The sequence below is a fragment of the Gastrolobium bilobum genome, unplaced genomic scaffold, assembly GCF_033153095.1.
Source record: "Gastrolobium bilobum isolate Gb01-03AN ecotype WA unplaced genomic scaffold, APGP_CSIRO_Gbil_v1 utg31179, whole genome shotgun sequence".
Taxonomy (NCBI): Eukaryota; Viridiplantae; Streptophyta; class Magnoliopsida; order Fabales; family Fabaceae; genus Gastrolobium; species Gastrolobium bilobum.
In genome coordinates this window covers 48,120-69,170 of record NW_026896052.1, presented here as the reverse complement: position 1 = coordinate 69,170, position 21,051 = coordinate 48,120, and the positions used below count along the sequence as shown (strand labels likewise).

The 21,051-nt window shown below is 37.7% G+C and overlaps 1 protein-coding gene across 4 annotated transcripts in view; it reads right to left on the bottom strand.

Moving 5' to 3' along the window:
* Positions 1 to 21,051, bottom strand: part of LOC133297463 (protein SHOOT GRAVITROPISM 6) — a 79,870-nt gene that overhangs the window by 33,450 nt on the left and 25,369 nt on the right. For all 4 annotated transcript variants that reach the window (XM_061496608.1, XM_061496609.1, XM_061496610.1 and 1 more), the window contains 7 exons: positions 17,267 to 17,326; positions 16,710 to 16,799; positions 16,187 to 16,308; positions 13,833 to 13,962; positions 13,673 to 13,752; positions 12,327 to 12,462; positions 7,254 to 7,335 (listed from right to left, as the gene is read on the bottom strand). In XM_061496608.1, coding sequence (XP_061352592.1) covers positions 7,254 to 7,335; positions 12,327 to 12,462; positions 13,673 to 13,752; positions 13,833 to 13,962; positions 16,187 to 16,308; positions 16,710 to 16,799; positions 17,267 to 17,326 — 700 coding nt within the window. The remainder of the gene's footprint in view (positions 1 to 7,253; positions 7,336 to 12,326; positions 12,463 to 13,672; positions 13,753 to 13,832; positions 13,963 to 16,186; positions 16,309 to 16,709; positions 16,800 to 17,266; positions 17,327 to 21,051) is intronic.

Genomic DNA, 21,051 nt, shown 5'->3' with positions numbered 1-21,051 from the left:
AGGCATCACACTAATCAAAGAGACTAGACTCTAAAAAGAAACTCTAGAATATTCTACAGTTATCATGATTGCCCAAGAGCTTTTGTTAAATTTTAAAACTACATAAGAGAAGAAAAACAGTAGCAACCCAAATTACTCACAGACACAACTTGAAGTGAAAGATAAATAGCAATATTTTTGTAAGCAAAAAAGCTTCAAAACCAAAAGAAAACAAACAGCCAAAGAGGCTAAAATGTCTAAGAGGATAAAACCCAGTCCCTGTGTAGATCATAAATGTAATTTAAAACAACCATGAGCAGAGCACCAAAAATAGGTAAAAAACACAGTCCTATCCCATAAATATAGGCCTTCTACTCCAAATTAAAGACTTCACCTTCAAAGGGGCATCCATTGAATTTCCAATGCGAGTTGGCAGGAAGAAAACTGTGCCTGTCAGAAGAATGGGGGAGAAAATGGAAATAAGATTACAAGAGAAAAGTCTAGAGGAGCCTACAGACCAAACCTTTCAATCCAGGAAAGAAGGGGGACCAATAGAGGCAAGAAAACCAAGAACTGCTTCCAACTCCAGAGTTTTTCTATCAGTCAGGTCTCACAAAAACATGAAACTCCCAAGCAGAGGATGGGTTTAGTAGGAATAGAAGCTGCTAACGGGTTGATACTTGATAGTGTTAGAAGGATATCTTGGTTTCTACAGGAAACAAAAAAAGGGATATCTTGGACAGGGTTTAGGTTTAGAAAGTGGTAACTTAAAGAGGATATCAAGAGAGTGAATTCTCATAGATCTATGATTTTCTATCTGAGTGTTTCTATCTCATAAAAATCTAAACCCTTGATTTTTCCATCAACAATACTCTCAAAAGTATACTATGTACTTTGGACAATCCAGATCAAGATATCTTATTCTCATCTGATGGCCAACCCAAATTTCTTCTATTAAGAAAAGACTAAGGGTTATGAGAGAACTCAATATTATAGACAGCCTATGACAATACAACCAAACAGAGACTTAGATCTGGTATGCAGGATGCACAATATAGATAAGATGTAAGCTCCAATGCCGTTTTGAACTAAATATTTTCTACTTTGGCTTTAAGTGAATTATTGTGTTTCTTTGAAGTTTTCTTCTAAGCTTGATGAGCAGATCTTTACAAATATTCATGAGAAAGATCATTGAAGGCTGCAATGACTTGAGAAAGAACATTGAACGACTTGAGAAAGTTTCCTGAAAATTTGAGAAAGTACATGAATGACTCCTTTTTAATGGAGTGGGATACAAATTGGCGGACACTGTGTCTCAGGATGGATTGCAGGAAAGTTATTAGTATTGTGGAGTGTTAGACCCGTTTTTCTTTCTATATTCCAGATGGTCCCTTTTTAGTCTTTTTTCCCTATATCTTCCTTTATTTATTTCTTTACCTCTCCTTTTTTTCCCTTTCTTCTTTTCTTTTATTTCACTTTTTTCCCTCTCTATTTTACTTTTGTTATTTATTTATTTATTTTCTTTTTTTCTCTTTACTGTTATCTCTCAATTTCTTTAATTTTTTTATGTATTTTTACTTTTACTTTCTTTTTTTCTCTCTTATTTTCACTTTATTTTATTTTATTCTTCTTCTTAATTGTTTATTGCTATGTATTCATTTCTAGTATTATTTATATTTAAATTTCTTTTAATTTTATTTTATCCTTTCTCTTCATCAATTTTTTTTCGTACTTTTTATTTGGGTTCATCTGCCACCGACCCCAACTAGTTTGGGATAAAGGTGATGTTGATGTTGACATGGATGACTCTCAAATAGGTCCAAAGCCAGGACACTTGAGAAAATTCACATCATCCCTTGTGAAGAAAGAAGAATCTCACAGAAAAGATTAAAAGTCTCAAAGATGTCAAAAGAGCATGCTTTCCGACCAACAAAGTCAAAGTGTAGTTATATGCTGACTCTAAAAGATCTGTTACAATGGCTATTTGATTTTCAAAGAGGAACAGTCTGAATCAGAGGTACAAAGCAGAGTACATACTAGCAGCAAATAACACTGCTATTGAGCTGCCGCATGGGGCCGTTACAGCTTAACCATCATAGCTGGGTAAAAAGGAACCCACTGTTTTTTTTGAGTTTTCCAATCCATTTTTTAGGGATATTTTCATGATTTTCCATCTTTTTTGCATCATAGACATTTTAGAGCAGGTGCTTGTATAAAGCTCTGAGTGTTTCATGAGCTACTCTGTATGTAATTTTACACTTATTCATCTACTTTGATCTTGTGAGTTGAAAGTGTGAGGTTGTGGGATATGCAATTCATCTAATCTGTTTAGCCCTAAAGAGGCTGGGTGCCAAACAATACTAAAAAAAACTTGGAGAGGATGGGTGCTCAAAATACGGGAAAAAAATCCCGATGAGGAACTAGGACGGGACGTAAACATGTGGTCTTGGGCTGAATTAGTGGGCTACTGAAAAATAGAAGCATCTTGTTAGCATAGGTAATACATATTAATTTCTTTAAGTCATCCTCAACTGTATAGCCCTATACCTGCACAGCCTCTGCATCCCTCTCGTTCGGGTGTTGATTTAATTCATTCATGTACCCCTCTCGCTGGAAGCCTGCCAAAAGCCGTTTCTTGTCCGTGCCTCATCTCTTTTGCATCGGCGATCACTCCTTGTCCTTCTCAGCGCCTTTTATTTGGAATAGGTTATACGTAATCCTAATCCTTAGGGTATCCTAGGATAGTTTATTTTGGAATCTATTATAGGTAATCTTAATCTTTAGGTGATTGTAGGTTACTTTTATATGAAATTTGTTGGGTGTACCCTGATTGTTAGAGCATCATAGGTTAGTTTTATATGAAGTTTGTTATATGTAATCCCAATCTTTAGGCAATCCGTAGGTTAGCTATATATTAAATTTGTTATATGAATATGTAATCCTGATCCTTAGGGTATTATAGTTTAATTTTATATGGAATTTGTTATATATAATCATAACCCTTAGTTAATCGTAGGGTAATTATACATGAATATTGTTGGGAATTTTGTTGGGAATCTTAGCCTCTAGGAAATCACAAGATTAATTATATAATTATTTTTGGATATAATCCTAATACCTTAATGATAATAGGTGGAGATGTTGAATAATTGATATATGTGGTATGAATTTTACCTGTGATGATGAGATGTTGTATAATTGATTATGTATGGTATGAATTTTTACCTTTGATGAGATATTGGATAATTGATGTGAAAATTATGATACTCTTGGATAATTGATGTGGAAATCATGATACTCTTGGGTAATTGATGTAGAAATTATGATACTCTTTGAGGAATTTTCCAAATATGTGGTTTATGACAAGATTGAATATCCCTAATTGTGTGTGATTGTGATAATATAATAGTGGGAAGATAGCTTTTGGGATGGTACCTCTTGAAAGTGATGAACACAACCTTTGGGCTTTATGCCTTCAATGTTATATGATGCAAAATGATGTTCTTCCCAAAGTGGTACCTGGCAACAAGGTCTCCCGGGGTACTAGTAGCAACTTTGGGGGGAGAAGTGCACACTAGGATTTGATGTTTTGTTGATGGCCAAATTTGATTATACGTGGCTGGCAATAAAGTCTCCCGGGTCACGTAGGTAGGCTGGCAACAGGGTCTCCCGAGTCTACCATGGTTCTCTTCCCACTAAAAGAACTTAATGAAACTGAATAAGATTAATAATGGAAATGGCATATTTGAATTGATGCTTGAGTTGATTACGATGAGTATTTGAGTTATGATTATCATTAATGAAATATCTTCATAGATGATTGAGTTGATTATGATGCTTGATTGAGTTATGATTATCTTTATTGTGTTTTTGATTAGGATTACCAGCATTTTTGCTGACTATTTGTATGCTGCAATGATCCTTCAGGGAGCAGAGATTCGAAGGTTAGGAATAGCAATAGGCAGTGAGGATAACGTCTCAGACATTTCAAGCTAGGCCTGAAAATTTTAAATTCTATGCTTAGGATTTAATAACTGTATAAGACATATTTAACTTATACTCTGGATATATATTTGAAATTTTAAATATTTACATTGATTATATTTTGGTATGAGTATGTTAAAGTTAGCCTTGCACTTGTCCCTGTTACAAGTGCGGCGGTAACATTTCCCCAAATTGGTTTTAGATTAGCTTCCACAATATTTATGAGGTCATAATAGATAATCAAATGTGAATTTTGGCTAATTCTGCTATTATAAGAATATTTTAAAGTTGTTAGAAGATTGGGGGTGTTACAATAGGAGATCATCACTAGAAACTAAATGTTTATGAAAACTTAGCTTCGACAAGTTAGATCCTATAAAGACATGCTTGAAATTATAGGGAAGGAACAAAAGCTGGCATAGAGCTTACGAGAATCTAAACTATATAGGTAGTATGATATGAACAATGACAATCACACAAATTCATCAATGTTTCAATAGAGATATAAAACTGCTCATTCAATGAGAAGCATTGGTCACGGTCAAAAATTATCCCAGATTCCAATCCTTTAAGTGCACAGGATTGGAAGGCAGTGCAAAGATCATAGGATCACATTATGATCGTCTGATCCTATGAGTAAACATGCAATTTTGACAACCTCGGTATACATAAAAAAATGCTTGATGTAATAATTTTAAACCAGGAATTGATCACAAAACAACTTAACCACAAGTCTCACAAAACAAAATCATGTTATAAACTAAATTTATTGGCAAGTAGCAACTCATATATAAGCTAATAAATAGATAAGCATAACTCATAAGTAACCGAGTCCAAAATCCAATGTTTGTTCCTATTGAAATGATAGAGACATAGGTATCGAGGGAGGAAGAAAAGGGAGAATAAAACTGAATAATATTATACATTGACGTCATACAAAAGACAAATTAATAAGCCTTATTTGTACTATATAGGAAACTCCTAAAATAAGAAATAAAATCATGAAATATGTTAGTGTTGAGATATATAAAACCATTAATGTAGCCTCACCCAACAGCTTTTGGCGAAGCTCCTCCCTTCGTACCTCAGAAAAGGCAGTAGCAATAGAAGGTAATGAATTTTGCCCCAAAATTCTTCCACGAACATCATCCAGATCAGAATTAAGGCCAGTAAGAAAATCATAGAGACGCCTTTTCTCTATATAATTTTTGAATATTGCATTAGCGTCTAAACCTTGAAGGTATGCTTTATCATAAAGATTCAACTCTTGCCACAATGTTTTTAGAGCAAGGAAGTTTTCAGTAACAGTCATCCCTCCTTGGCGTAAATCTTTCACCTTGGTGTTGAGTTCAAAAGCCTGAGAGGCATTGCCCAGGTCAGAGTAGTATTCTTTAACAGCTTCCCAAATTTCTTGAGCCGTGCCAAGGAATAAATAAGTTTGACTGATATCTGGTTCCATAGAATTAGTCAGCCATGTCATGACCAAAGCATTTTCAGTCACCCAAGCATCATAGCCAGGTTCATGTTCTGCTGGTTGAACCTTTTTTTGTCCAGATACCCCATCTTCCCTTTAGCCTGGATAAACAACTTAACAGATTGACACCATTGCACATAGTTCCTACCCTTTAAACGGTGATTGGTGATCTGCATTGCTGGGTTGTCTCCAGAAGACGAAGAAATGGGAAGGGGTGAGGTTCCGGACGAAATTCCAGATGAATTTTCAACATTGTCAGTGTCCATGGCTTTCTAACAACAGTACCTAGAAAAAAAAGTTACTCCAAATACGATTTTGACCCTCAAAACAGGAAAAGGGAAGGCAGACGATCAGAACGGGGTATGACTTGCCGGAAAAAAATGATGGGAGGGTGGCGCGTGGATCACATGCGCCGACGAAGCTGAAGGATGGTGGCGGCGCGTGGGGGGGTTTCCGGCGACGAGTCTTTTGTTGGCTGGCTCGGAATTTTGTTCTGAATCTAATGGTGGCCTTGGTTTCTTGGTTGGAGGTGTCTAGGTAGTGATTCTGGCCTTGGCAGTGGCAAAAAACGAAAGAGAAGAGGAAAAAGACTTTAAAAAAAAATTTAGAACGGGGAAGAGACTGGAATATAACCAGCTCTTGATACCATGAAGAAAAGAAGAAGTGTTTTTCTGAATAACACAATTTTCTTGATTCATTGAGAGACCCAATAGGTCTTATTTATATTGAGTACAAAGAGCTATATTAATAAATAACAACAGTAAACTAAGAGACTTATTTACAATAACAAGAGACACTAATAAATAAGGGAATAGATAGTAAGAAAGCAATAAATGATAAATGATAATCTAGAATATTCTACAATTAGAGATATATAAAATCATTAATATAGCCTCACCCAACAGCTTAAGCTTTGAGGTTGAATTGGTTCTTTACATGGTATCAAAGCCTTGTGTCCTGGGTTCGATCCTCGCCGTCTCCCATTTTCTTTGGGAAATTTCTTAACACAGGTAGGCTGGGCCTATGCATTATCCATCTTTCAAGCCTAATGGACTCTCTTGCGAGGGGGCGTGTTAGAAATATATAAAATCATTAATATAGCTTTACCCAACAGCTTAAGCTTTTAGGTTGAATTAGTTCTTTACAAAATATAAGGGAACTATTTCTAAGAGATTATCTATGGTACTCCAAACTATTTTAAGATATAATTAAGATATTACGATATTTTCTAGGTATTCCAACAGTTCTTTTGCTTTTCTTTTTCTTACACACAGCAAAGGGAAGATTACCAGAAAAAGATGAATAAAATAGGTTTCTTTTCACACACCAAGGCAGAACAGTGCATATTGCCCATCTTCCCTTTAAAAAATATTCTGTGTCCTTTTGACTTGGGATCACATTGGATCATCCTCGACCCTCTCAACTCAGCACCACCCAGAGGATTCTGAATCATTAGTACACCATGATTCATGATTTCAGAACCATATCGCATGACTCCAGCTGTTTTGGTCGTCGTGCTATTAGTTCTCTGATTTGTATCGTTTCCCTCACAAATCATATCGAACCATTCGCTACGAATTGTGAATAGCACGAGTTCTACAACTATGTAGAGCAAAATAATCACAACTTTCACAGATGTTCATTTTCTAAAAGGGGTTTTTGTAGCAATCCATTTTAATTTATACATAAAATTTTCAATGAAGTGATGAGCTAAAAACATAAGAGAAGTTTTAATGACAAAAATAACAGCACAATCAACAAGAAAGATAACCTCAAGAATCAATAATAATAAGATTTTCAAAAGATTATTACAAACCTAGTAAATCAATTGCTGTGATGACAGCTTGTTTTGCTCTAGGGTGACGCACATGAAGAAGCCGTGAGAGCATGTTGGTTCCCTGCCCACAAACAAATAATACAATCAAATCATCTTTCCCTTATTATAAACATAACATAATAACCCAAAAAATATATGAACAAGAAGTTAGATGCCCAACCTACTCTTGTTTTGTCAAATTGTAGCTTTCATGCATAATTTAAACAGAAGATTAAAGCAGAAAACAGGAAGAGAAAAAAGAAAAAATTCAGGGTCTGCATACTGTTTCTAAAACTTTTTTTCATTTTCAAGAAGTACAAAATAATAAAATATGTTTAGAAGATTGTTTTCACTGTATAAAAACTAAGAACAGTTTCTATATTATTTGTTGAAAAAAGAGGGTGTATAACATCTTTATTTATGCTTTCTGTTTTGTGTTCCCTGAAATCTTTAAAAACTGAAGAAAGGAATATTGGAATTGCTTAGAGAACTCTCTGAAGCTATATGGTATTTATAATGAATACAATCACTAATAATGTACAAGCACTAATAATGAAAAGCATGGAGACCTATACTGGAATGGAAACCCATTCCTCAATTATACAACAAAATAAATAATGAAGATAACAGATAATGAAGGTATTCTGACAAAAACAAAGTAAACAACTTAAGAAAATTGTTTTCACTAATGAAAAAACTGTAATAATGAATTCTGAGGAAATATTATTATAAAGGAAAAGAAGAGTAACGCATCATTAGAGAAAATCCAGTACCCAGAGAAACTATCACAAAGCGCTGTGAAATAAAAAAATCATGTTGCTAATAGGCTCTGAACAAAGGAGAGTTCCAAAACAAGGACACTTGATGAGAATTGCTGAGATACCTTGGTCTTCTTTGATGAAATTAGCAAAAAGCCATATAGGTCTTGGCTTTTGGGTGTATTATAGAATAAAGATCCTTCCCTACTTGATCTCCCTCTTCTTGGCAGTGTCTATGTGTGATATCATTTTCCTTCAATCAAGGATCACCCAAATCCATATATAAAAGGATATCAACCTAGTTTAGAAACTTATTTTGTCTGAATCTTGTCGCAAATCACAACTCATTGAAGATACGTCCAGCTAGCAGAGCCTTCCCCAGTAAGATAACTAATCAACCTCATTAGCCACCCGTTAGGATTTCACTATAAATATGAGACAAATAAACTCTTCCCTTCAAACACTAAGGTCTCTTACTACTCTACAAAAGCTTCATTCCCTAGCTTATTTCAATACTGAAATCCCATCAAGAGAGCCGAAATTGCACTGACTCAGAAAGGGCTACTTCTTTTGTTACATGTTCTCTCTATCGTCAACATGAGGATACATCCTCACCATATATACTTCTCCTTGGTGTATGATAGGACCCCACTAATGATTTATCCTAAGAATTGCCACAGGGAATTATTTGGGAAGGATGACTCAGCTCATAAAGGGAATATTCAAGAGGTGAGGTTGTTGGAAGGCTCCAATTCTGTTAGAAAGGATGAGGTGGCAAAGAGAGAGGGGAGATGGTTAAAAGGCAGCAGGAAAGTGAGGAGAGGGATCTTTGGGCATTTGGAACTTGGGCATCTTAGGGTGATTTGGGAGAGACTAGGGGCTCTAGAATTCCTCTAGAATTATCCTTTACTGTTAAGCATTTCCAGATTTTGTAATTGTTACTTTTATTGTTAAATTGTCTCAGTTAATTGTCATAGTCCATTTAATTGTCATTTGAATTTCATCAATATATGAAAAACCTGATTACTCAGGCCAAAAACACTTGGTTTATTGTTATTGATCTATATTTGGGTTGAAGGTCCATATCAATTGGTATCAGAGCTCCGATCTAAGAGCTCTGTGGGATGGTTACTACCAGAAGAATGGAGAATCGATTGGAAAATTTAGAAGAGAAGCTGCGCAGGAACGAAGCACGACACAATGAAGTTATTCGAAGGATGGAAGCGAGTGAGTTGGGATTGACTGAAATCATCAGAAGGTTGGATGAGATGGAAGGGAGAAGAAGAAATCTATGGAGAAGGGAAGTTCCCAGGTTCTATGGAGAAGATGATGATGCTTGGGGATGGCAAATTTACATGGAACAATATTTCCAAAAAGAAAGAACTCATGAAGATGACAAGTTGGCAGTGGCTTTGAGGGGGCTTAGAGGTTCTGCACGGAGGTGGTCTAACTGTTGGTGTTGGCTCAATCCTAACACAACTTGGTGGGATTTTACTAAGGCATTCATACACAAATACTTACCTGAAATATGCTTGGAAGATGATGCAGAAGCAGAATGTGTGAATAAAAAAACAAAGAAGAAAACAAGTTGTGCAGAAGAGGAGAACCGATCAATTGTTCAAATAGATAAATCAAAACAGGGAAATGACAAGAATGATCCCGAGATGAAGGTCATGCCAGCCGAATTAAAATATGTTCCTACGGAGGTTTCAATCGGGTCAACAAAGAAGAAATTAGAGAGGAAAAACGATGGAGTTCAGATCGAGATCTTGTCGCGGTCTGAAGAGATGGAAGAGAAGAACTTGATGTCGTTGCAAGAGAGAGGGTGGCTCAAGCTCATGAACGTGAAGGAGACTCCAGAAAAGGTCGTTGCATTGCCAAAGCCACCGACGATAGTGGTCCAACGGCCTCCATTACCCAAGCCACCGGACTTGAAGTTGTCTGAGAAGGATGAAGGCATATTGCAAGGCAACTGTAAAGAACCTTGGGACACACCACCCCAAAAGCTAGCTCAAAGGGCGGGAGTGCCCAAGGTTTTATAAACTCCACATTAGTTGCACATACAACCAATGTGGGACTATATATCTCAACACGCCCCCTCACACGAGAACCCATTGGGCTTGAAGAGTGGACAATGCAACAGGCCCAGCCTACCTGTGCTAAGAAATGCCACAAGAGAAAATGGGGAGCTAGCTTTTGGGGTGGTGTATCCCAAAGGTTCTTTACAGCAACCATGAGAGGTATGTACTGCTGCAAACATGGGGGAATGGAGGAGAGGAACATTCTAGGTCAAAATTAGTGAAATTAGGCCAATGTGCTAGCCTTTCGGGTAAGGCCCAAAACACTCTCAACATATTCCAGGTCCAAACGGATATTATTTCTGTTATAACATTTTTGTCTAGTGAATCCATAGTTGGGTCTAAGCTAAATGGGCCCAAGAAGCCACAATCCAATGACTTACAGCAGCACTTAAATGATGGGTATTTCCAATCCCAACCCAACGATCCCTTTATTTGTGTTGGGAGTGAATGGGAATTTAAGCCCATAATTTTATCTCAAATCATTAAACCTATAACAACATATTCTGATCCAACAATTGAGAATTACACTTTCCCTATCATCAACTTCTGGGACGGCTATGAGGCGATGCTCCATGAAGACCCCTTTGAAGTCTACGTGTGCAAATCGGGTTCAGATTCGGGTAACAATAGGGGGCCTTGGAAACCTCACGACCTGTTGGGTTTCAAGCATTTAGCTCCGACGTCACTCTTCATTGGCGGCTGGAGGTTATGTTCGAAGCGACCTTGGTATAGACAAGCGGGGAAGACTCAAGCAAAGCAGATATGGACGATGGATGAAGCAAGGCAGCAGTTCCTGTATATATCGTGCCATGTCTTCATGGTGGAAGAAGACGATGATGGTGAGGAGACAAGGAAAGAAGGACCTCTGAGAGACGGTACTTTTGATTTCCAAAAGATTTCTATTTTTTTTAAAATCCTGGAAGCGATGGGTCTCTCCTCAAGAATGAAATTTCTATTGCAATTAATGTTGTTTATGCTGCAATAGACGCTGATTGGATTTTTAATTGTCAAATGGGTAAGAGTAGGACAACCGTTGTTATTGGTACAGCTTTCCTTGGGCAATTTCGAGTGGACACTAATAGGCCCTTTAAAATTTTGGGCAATATGGCCCATGCAAAATTGGAGGCTGGTTCTGTAAGTGGAAAGGAAGCTGGAGTTTATGTTACTGTGTTAACATCCAAAGCATGGTCGCTGGAAACACAGGAGAAATTAGATTATGTTGTTGATAACTTCTTGTTATTGACCATAACAACTTTTAATAATGATGTACGTGGCATTGCTGTTGTTGCACTTGCTGGAGTATTTGAAGATGAGCAATGGGATCCGGGTGGCGGTTATCATGTTTCAAGTATGTATGGATCTTTACAATTCAAGAAATGGGATTCCGGTGGAAGGCTCTTGAGGGCAAGGTGAATGTTTAGGGGGGGAGTATTGATAGGACCCCACTAATGATTTATCCTAAGAATTGCTACAGGGAATTATTTGGGAAGGATGACTCAGCTCATAAAGGGAATATTCTAGAGGTGAGGTTGTTGGAAGGCTCCAATTCTGTTAGAATGGATGAGGTGGCAGAGAGAGGGGAGATGGTTAAAAGGCAGCAGGAAAGTGAGGAGAGGGATCTTTGGGCATTTGGAACTTGGGTACCTTAGGGTGATTTGGGAGAGACTAGGGGCTCTAGAATTCCTCTAGAATTATCCTTTACTGTTAAGCATTTCCAGATTTTGTAATTGTTACTTTTATTGTTAAATTGTCTCAGTTAATTGTCATAGTCCATGTAATTGTCATTTGAATTTCATCAATATATGAAAAACCTAATTACTCAGGCCAAAAACACTTGGTTTATTGTTATTGATCTATATTTGGGTTGAAGGTCCGTATCAGTGTATAATAACCCAATAATCTATACACTGACTTCATTGAAAACAAGGGAAACAACTCATGAAACTGTTTTCATTGATGGAAAACTATAATAATATATAAACTTCCATTTGCCTTTGGTTTTCAAAAGCCATTGTGGAAATAAAATCAACCCAAACACTTTTTTTTCTCTTTCATTGGTCTTGAAAACTCTCTGTGCATGATACACTACAACAGCATTTAAAAACAAAACTGAGAACGGTTCCAAACACATCCATTTTGGTTCCTTTGGTGTCTGGTCACAGAGAAAACAAGACAAGAAAGCATAGATCCTCATATAAATACCAAGTCAAAAGCAGAGAGAAAAGATGACCTACAAGAAGGGCATTTATTCTGGCTTCAATTACTGTTGATGGGGCATACTTTGCAGCATATCCATACATTAGAGCTAAAGCAGCATGTATGTCATCAGACTCTTCTGTTCTGAAACTATCAGAGAACAATGACAGTATCCTGCAACAGATGAAAGCTACAAACAGGTCAAACAAATTCTGAATCCAATTGAATCTTAGAAAAGGGAAAGGAAAAGAAACATTCTAAGAGCATGTGAATGCACTGTTGTCATGTTCTAATGCAAAGTAATTGTTCAATCAAAGGAAATATAGATCTATAAACAGGTCAGGCATATACCAAATTTAATTCAATCTTAGAAAAGGAAAAGGAAAAGAAACATTCTAAGAAAGCTTGAAGGAAGGGTATGTAATAGTGACTCAAGACAGTACAAAGTTAGTAAGGGACAGAATGGGGATTTGGGCTGCAACAACCTCACCTACATGGCCAAGGGGTGGGAAGCGAGGAAGAAATGGTTAGGAGCAAGGCATAAAGGGAAGGAGGTGAGGTTGGATATGGGCATCAAGCAAGTGAGTAAATATTTGATAAGGGAAACCCCTCCAAGAGTCTTAAATCCTAATATCATTCTCTATTTTCCCTTTTCTACTTAGGAGAATCTATGTACATCCATTCCCTCTGTTTCTGATATCCGATTTTATTAATATAGAAACCTATAATATTACAGTGATATACAAGCTTTAATTATCATTTTCTTTACACATTTTAAAAGGCAGCACATCTCACAAGGAGGCACAATTTTAAAAGTTACAAATCAAAAGCACACTTGACTTTTTGACCTTCAATGTGAGATATATTGCACCGTGAGCATTCAAAAAGTGAAAATACACATAAAAAGGGGATAGAGGGGTGAAAGTAGATCACATGAGGGTGACAGTATGATCCCAACAATTTTAATACTTCATCAAAGAACATTTTGAAAGACACAGAACAGCATAATATACCATAGCAAGTAAAGATAATGAAACATTCAGACCACGATGAGGTACAAGAGGGAGCAGATTTAGAAAGAGACAATGATAATTTCTTGTCGTAAATAATTGTAATTAGTTATTTATTTGTAATTAGTTATTTATTTATTCATTCTAGAATCTTCTTAGGGCTTAGCCCATTAGGTCGTTTAATCTCTTTAAATAGAGAGCTCTTGTACAGTTGTAAAACACAATTTCAATAATATATTTCACTACCTTTTTCAAGTTTTCTCAATAAATTATTTCTTATATTCATATGTATAAGAATAAGTTTATGATGTGAGATGATAAACCAATCCAGAAAGAAAATTATATACACTCGGTCCTATAAGTCTGGCATAAACCTGTGAAATATGCTTTGTCCAACATTGTCTAGAATATCCTTCAGCTTCTCCAAAACTGTATCCAAGTGGGATGCAGCAACCTAACAAAAATTAGTAAGTTAAGAAGCAACAGAAAGAGGAAAAAGTATCTAACAAGATTAAAAAAAAAAAACTGAATTACCAATCCCATTGCTTTTGCCAACCCAAGCCTATTTGTTGGAATTGCAATGTTTGCCTGCTTATACATCCAATCTATTTTATCACGGACATAAGCTCTGTCATTAACCTTTTGAAGTAGAATCCCCAAGCACCTGTGTTCAAGTTCAATATAATTTTTCACACCCTTTCCAATCTTAAATGATGGGCATTTATTTTCACACAGCAGGGCATAGAGGGAGCCAAATTTCGGGAACCCATGGTAGTTGTGCCAATGAACTTAGAAACAAATACTGTGCTAGATAACCCGTTAAATACAGATTTGGAGTAAACAAAACTGCATGAAAGCATATAGGCCATTTGGTCAGAGCTGTTTTTCAGCTACTTCTCATTACATATTTCATCAGATTCCAAAAAGACGGATGATATATTTTATTGTATCTTAGAATAAAGTATGTTATATGATCTCTTAGGAATAGTTTCTTTATTTCTTTATATTTCATGATTTATTTCCGTATTTAATTTGGATATGGAGTCTAATATTATAATAAATATGGATTAGTACTTTGTAGTTTGGATCACGTCATAACACATCAAATCAATACCAGTTTATTTTATTTAGTCTTTATTCTCTCTTTTCTTCCTTCCCGACCTAAATCCCTATAATTTCAACAAAAGCCCATCATGTTTTTATATAAACATACATATATGTCAAGAACCTTGGGATACACCACCCCAAAAGCTAGCTCAAAGGGTGGGAGTGCCCAAGGTCTTATAAACTCCCACATTAGTTGCTCTTCAACTAATGTGGGACTATATATCTCAACACGCCCCCTCACGCAAGAGCCCTCTTGGCTTGAAGCGTGGATTATGCAACAGGCCCAATCTTTGGTTTACCTTTTTGTGCTTCCACTCTAAAGTGGGAGGCGGTGAGGATCGAACCTCAAGCTCTGATACCATGTCAAGAACCTTGGGATACACCACCCCAAAAGCTAGCTCAAAGGGTGGGAGTTCCCAAGGCCTTATAAACTCCACATTAGTTGCACATACAACCAATGTGGGACTATATATCTCAACACGCCCCCTCACACGAGAGCCCTTTGGGCTTGAAGCGTGGACAATGCAACAGGCCCAGCCTACCTGTGCTAAGAAACTCCACAAGAGAAAGTGGGGGACGGCGAGGCTTTGATACCATGTTTAAGAACCTTGGGATACACCACCCCAAAAGCTAGCTCAAAGGGTGGGAGTGCCCAAGGTCTTATAAACTCCCACATTAGTTGCTCTTCAACTAATGTGGGACTATATATCTCACCAATATACTTGTCCATAAAATGTGCTGTTGGGGAGGGGGGACTTCCACCACTTTACTTTAGCATTTTTCTAGAAATTATATGGCTATATGTGCTAAAGTAGTAGTACTATCCATGGACTAAAATACTATAGTTGAAAAAATGTGCTAAAAAGGGAAAAAAAAACTACACGAGCCCTAGTTTTATGCAAGCTATGGTTCCAAGTCAAAGCCTTTGACTTTTGAGGATTGAATCTCCATCAGATAGAATATTAACACCATCCTGTGTCATTGTACCTAGTAGCAACTGTCCAAAGTGTAATTTCCCCCCAAGTGTAAAGAATCCAAGTTTAATAGGCATATCATACAATAGTCCTAGCTGAACTGTAGATCACACTATCAAAATCATGGCATGAGATTAGGTGGGGCAAAAAACCATTTCTAAGTGCATACAGTCCTACAGAAGAACAGCAGAGGTCCATAAACAAAAGCAGGAAAAAAAGAGAGAAACTTCAAGGAACCAACGACCTGATAGTTGCCCAAACATTATAGCAACCTCTAGATTCCTTTCCAACGGTAGACAAATCATAACCAACCATTTCTAACCATTGGTTTAAAAACTGGTTTGACTGGACCAATGAACTGATGAAATACCAACCAGACCCCATACCAGTCTGGGTCAAACCATAAAACCACACTAGCAGTGCAACCACTTAAAACCAGAGAACCTGACCAGTAGAACCAGTTGAACAATGAAACACCATCCTCCCTGGTTCTCTCAGGTTTAACCAGTTTTTAAAATATTGGTACTGACATAAAGAAAAGCATTGTTGCTTTTTACTGAAATAAAAATTAAAAACAAAAAAGTACTGGGTTTAAACAGACAAACCATCATGAATCATCAGCTATCATTTTCTAGATCCGTAGCAAACCTAAATCTTACTAATATAAATGCAATTTATTTTCTGTCTCATTTTGAATAGATAATTTAAACTGTGAAGCAATCGACTTCTCATGCAACAGAGAAATTTTTAACAAATCATGTTTCTGTTGCATCTACAAAAGCACAATTTAGGTTAGAGCATTGATACCGGTGAAGAAGTGCAGCATGTTCATCATCAGATGTATAAAGTTCAAAATGTCTGGCAAAAACATTTCCAAGAGACATAATCCAATCTGCATCTTGAATCACATCCAAAGATTCTGCAAGAAACTACAACCCAAAAATAAAAAGATGCTATAAAAATCTCTTAAAGGCAGGAGGGTTTTGGATTTCACATTTGGCAATTGGCATAACATCGAGGACATCACGTGGTGACTTGAATTATTTTGCATAACCAGAATGAATATACTTATCCATCATTGTGCCTTTTTTTACAACCACACGAATTTCAAAAACATGTTTCACCACTTCAGCAACACCATTATTTTGTTGTTTAAATCAACCTAAATGAAGAGATATTTGAAATGCTAACCAATTAAAGAATCCCACCTACTTGAATGAAAACAGATCATACATTGACCAGAAAGTTTAACTTCACTGCATGTACTTCTTACAAATTATAACAATTTAAAAAGGGTAGAACAAGATGTTTGAGAGTCAATCACACTCACATTGATTATCATGTCATCCCAAGTCTCTTGATATGCTGGATCCTGTTTCAAGTCTTCCGTATCACTAACATATGCCTTCATCTTTGGAATCTAGAGCTTACCAAATACACAAATTAATTACATTTTGATCTATAATAAATAACCATCTCAAGATTGTAAGACTATGAAAAACTAAATTATAAAATGAAAATAAGCATGTGAATCTTTTTGCTGACTTTTCAATAACATTTACAGAATGATGCAGAAACATGTGATACAAAATTATGTCTGTTCCAGAGCGTCTAAATTGATTGCCTCATCTACAAGTTTTTAAGAGATCTGAAAGCCCAACAGCAATTGAAATTTTATAATCTCTGTATTTATATCAATAGATGCACAATTAAGAGATGACAATGCCAAAGCTCCATCAATGTTTATTTGCATAAGTATGACATACTGCAATAATAATTTATAACTGGAAACTTGACTGATTCTCAAAACCTTTAACAAAAGGTATATTCACAAAGAACTTAAGATGTCAATCTGATAACAAATAAATCCCTAGCACAAAAGGTTACCTCATCCTGCCAAAACAAATTGATATCTTTTGGAAATAGAGGTGCCAGAAGACATAGAACCTACAAAAAAAAATATGTTTGTATAAGTCATCCAAGGAAATGCAAGCATCCAAATAAATTAGAGCCTAGTCATCGATTCCAAGAACAATTCCATCACATAATATTAAGTGTTAGAGATATATAAAACCATTAATGTAGCCTCACCCAACAGCTTAAGCTTTTGAGTTGAATTGGTTCTTTATATGGTATCAGAGCCTCGATGCTAAGGTTTGATCCTCACTGCCCCCCACTTTCTCTTGTGGAATTTCTTAGCACAAATAGGTGAGCCTATGCATTGTCCACCCTTCAAACACAGTGCACTCTCGTGTGAGGGGGCGTGTTAGAGATATATAAAACCATTAATATATCCTCACCCAACAACTTAAGCTTTTGGATTGAATTTGTTCTTTACATTTGTTAGAATATTAGATATGATATGATTAGATATGATTGGATTCCGTCTTATCCGTAAATATTCTGACTGTATTAGGATTAGGTTTGGGCCTTTCACTTAAGCCCATTAGGGTCTCTATATATTGTAACTCTCTGACACAGATCAAAACACAACATATTATTCTTCTATTATTTTATATTCAAGTTGGTATCAGAGCTCTTTCGTTCTGGGAACCCTCGCTTCCGCTTAGAAACCTTGTTTTTTGCTTTAAAACCTAAGCCCACTGCTTAGGAGTCCTCTTTCTTGCCGTGCGTCCTTCCGGCAAGCCTTCTAGGGCTGTAAACAGCCTCTGAGTGATTTTTCCAAACGTGTCAGCACCTCCGACGGCCACCGGAACCACCGCCCGCCGTCAGAATCACTGTTCAGGCAACCGGAGACTTTTTCCGGCGACTTTTCCGACCAAACTTCATGCGATCAGGACCCTCTCTTCCCGGCGACCAGGTCTGTGGTGGTCCGGTCAGCAACGCATCTCCCACGCGCCGTCACGAGCCACCTGTCTTCTCTGCGCGTGGGCTTCACGCGCCACCTTCTGCCGGCGCGTGAGCACTATTCCAGCGGCTTTTTCCGGCCGGTCTTGGACAGAGAAGCTCGCCTTCTCCTCCCCTTTCTGGATCTGTGATTGTTTCTCTGTGGGTCTGACCTTAGACGCGTGGTTCTTCTTGATTGGATATCGTTTGCCTTCGTTTACGGCTTTTATATTTTATTTTTAAATGGCAGCAGCATCTCCTGATCTCTCGGAGGTTAACTCTCCTTCTATTGTTGCAAATATAGCTCAGTCAGACAATGCATCATTTGGTTCAGGTTCGGACTATGCTGCACTCCAAACCCCTCTCAGGAAGGCTTCTCCTCAGTCTCAGCCTTATACTGGTAATCCTGTTGCTTGTGTTTCTCATTCTACATCACTTGGCACTTGGATATTTGACTCCGGTGCTACCGATCATCTCTGTGGTAATAAGGAACTCTTTACATCTCTTACTTATTCTGATCATTTACCGTCTTTTATCCTTGCGGATGGAACCAAAGCCCCAGTTCGTGGGATTGGACAAGCTCGTCCGACCTCTATCTTGGCCCTGACATCTGTCTATTACATTCCTGGCATCCCTTATAACTTAATTTCTATTAGTAAGTTGATCCACTCCCTCACTTGCACCATTACTTTCTCTAACCATTCTGTTTCTGTGCAGGATCCGGGTACGGGGAAAATGATTGGAGTGGGTCCTGAGTCACGAGGGCTTTATTATCTGGATGTGCCTCGTCCTTCAGTAGCATGCTCTCTCACAGAATCTCCACAACTTATCCACAGTCGCCTTGGTCATCCAAGTCTTTCAAAGTTGCAGAAAATGGTTCCTCTTTTGTCCGGTCTTCAGTCTTTAGATTGTGTGTCATGTCAACAAGGGAAGCATACACGCTCCTCTTTTGCCAGTCGAGTCAATAAACGAGCTGATGCCCCTTTCTCTCTTGTTCATTCAGATATCTGGGGTCCAAGTCGTACCTTGTCTGTCTTAGGTTTTCGGTATTTCGTTACCTTTATTAATGATTTTTCCCGTTGCACTTGGACCTATTTAATGAAAAATCGTTCCGAGCTATTTTCCATTTATAAAAAGTTTTCTACTGAGATCCATACTCAATTTGGTGTTTCTATTCGTATTCTACGTAGTGATAATGCTAAGGAATATGTTTCTATTGATTTTTCTAGTTTCTTGGCCACACAAGGTACTTTATATCAAACTACTTGTCCTCACAATCCACAACAAAATGGGGTGGCTGAACGTAAAAACAGACATCTCATTGAAACTGCCCGTACCCTTCTTATTCATATGCAGGTTCCCCTTCACTTCTGGGCAGAAGCTGTACTCATCTCTTGTTTTCTCATCAATCGCATGCCTTCATCTGTGCTCCACAATGACATTCCTCATAATCTATTGCTTCCAGATGTTCCTCTTTATCCTCTAACTCCACATGTCTTTGGTTGTACTTGTTTTGTTCATGATCTCACTCCTGGTAAGGATAAGTTAACATCCAAAGCCTTTCAGTGTATCTTTCTTGGTTATTCTCGTCTTCAAAAGGGTTATCGTTGTTATTCTCCCGACCTTAAGCGTTACTTAGTTTCTGCTGATGTCACTTTTCTTGATCAACAACCCTTTAATTCTATCCCATCTCAGATGCCACAGGTTGATCATGTACTTCTTGTCCCTTTTCTTGACTTGTCTTTGCCAGCTGCAGGTGCTTCTATTCCAGATGAGCAACCTATTGCTTCTATACCTGAGGACTGTCCACTTCTCACCTATCAGCGTCGCAAAACTGTGCCTCCTGTCGACTCGACTCTTGCTGACTCATCGCCCACTGCTGTTGCTTCTTCCCCTCCGGATCCTTCATCAGAGACTCTTCCCATTGCTCAAAGAAAAGGTACACGTACTACTCGTAACCCTTATCCTCTTTATACCTTTTTGAGTTATGACCGTCTTTCTTCACCTCATTTCACCTTTGTTTCTAGTCTTTCTTCTATTTCTATTCCTAAGACCACAGGTGAAGCACTTTCCCATCCAGGGTGGCGCCAAGCAATGCCTGATGAGATGACTGCACTTCATTCCAATGGCACTTGGGACCTTGTTTCTGCTCCTACAGAGAAGTCTATAGTTGGTTGTCGCTGGGTTTTTACTGTGAAAGTTGGACCTGATGGCCATATTGATCGTCTCAAGGCACGTTTAGTTGCCAAGGGTTTTACTCAAATCTTTGGCCTTGATTATAGCGATACATTTTCTCCGGTCGCTAAGATGGCGTCAGTCCGCCTCTTTCTTGCCCTTACTGCTGTTCGTCACTGGCCACTCCTTCAACTTGACATCAAAAATGCCTTTCTTCATGGTGATTTACAAGAAGAAGTTTACATGGAGCAACCACCTGGTTTTGTTGCTCAGGGGGAGTCTGGAAAGGTGTGTCGTCTTCGGAAATTCTTATATGGTCTCAAGCAGTCTCCTCGAGCATGGTTCAGTCGCTTTAGTTCTGCTGTTCAGGCGTTTGGCTTAATCCGCAGTAAAGTTGACCATTCTGTGTTTTATAGGATTACATCTCCTGATAAGTGTATCTATTTGTTAATCTATGTTGACGACATCATTCTCACCGGAAGTGATCAAGACGGAATTCGTCAGTTAAAACAGCATTTGTTTAGTACATTTCAAACAAAGGACCTTGGGAAGCTGCGTTACTTCTTGGGAATTGAGGTGGCGCAATCCAGACAGGGCATTTCTATCTGTCAAAGGAAATATGCCCTGGATATCCTAGAAGAAACTGGTAT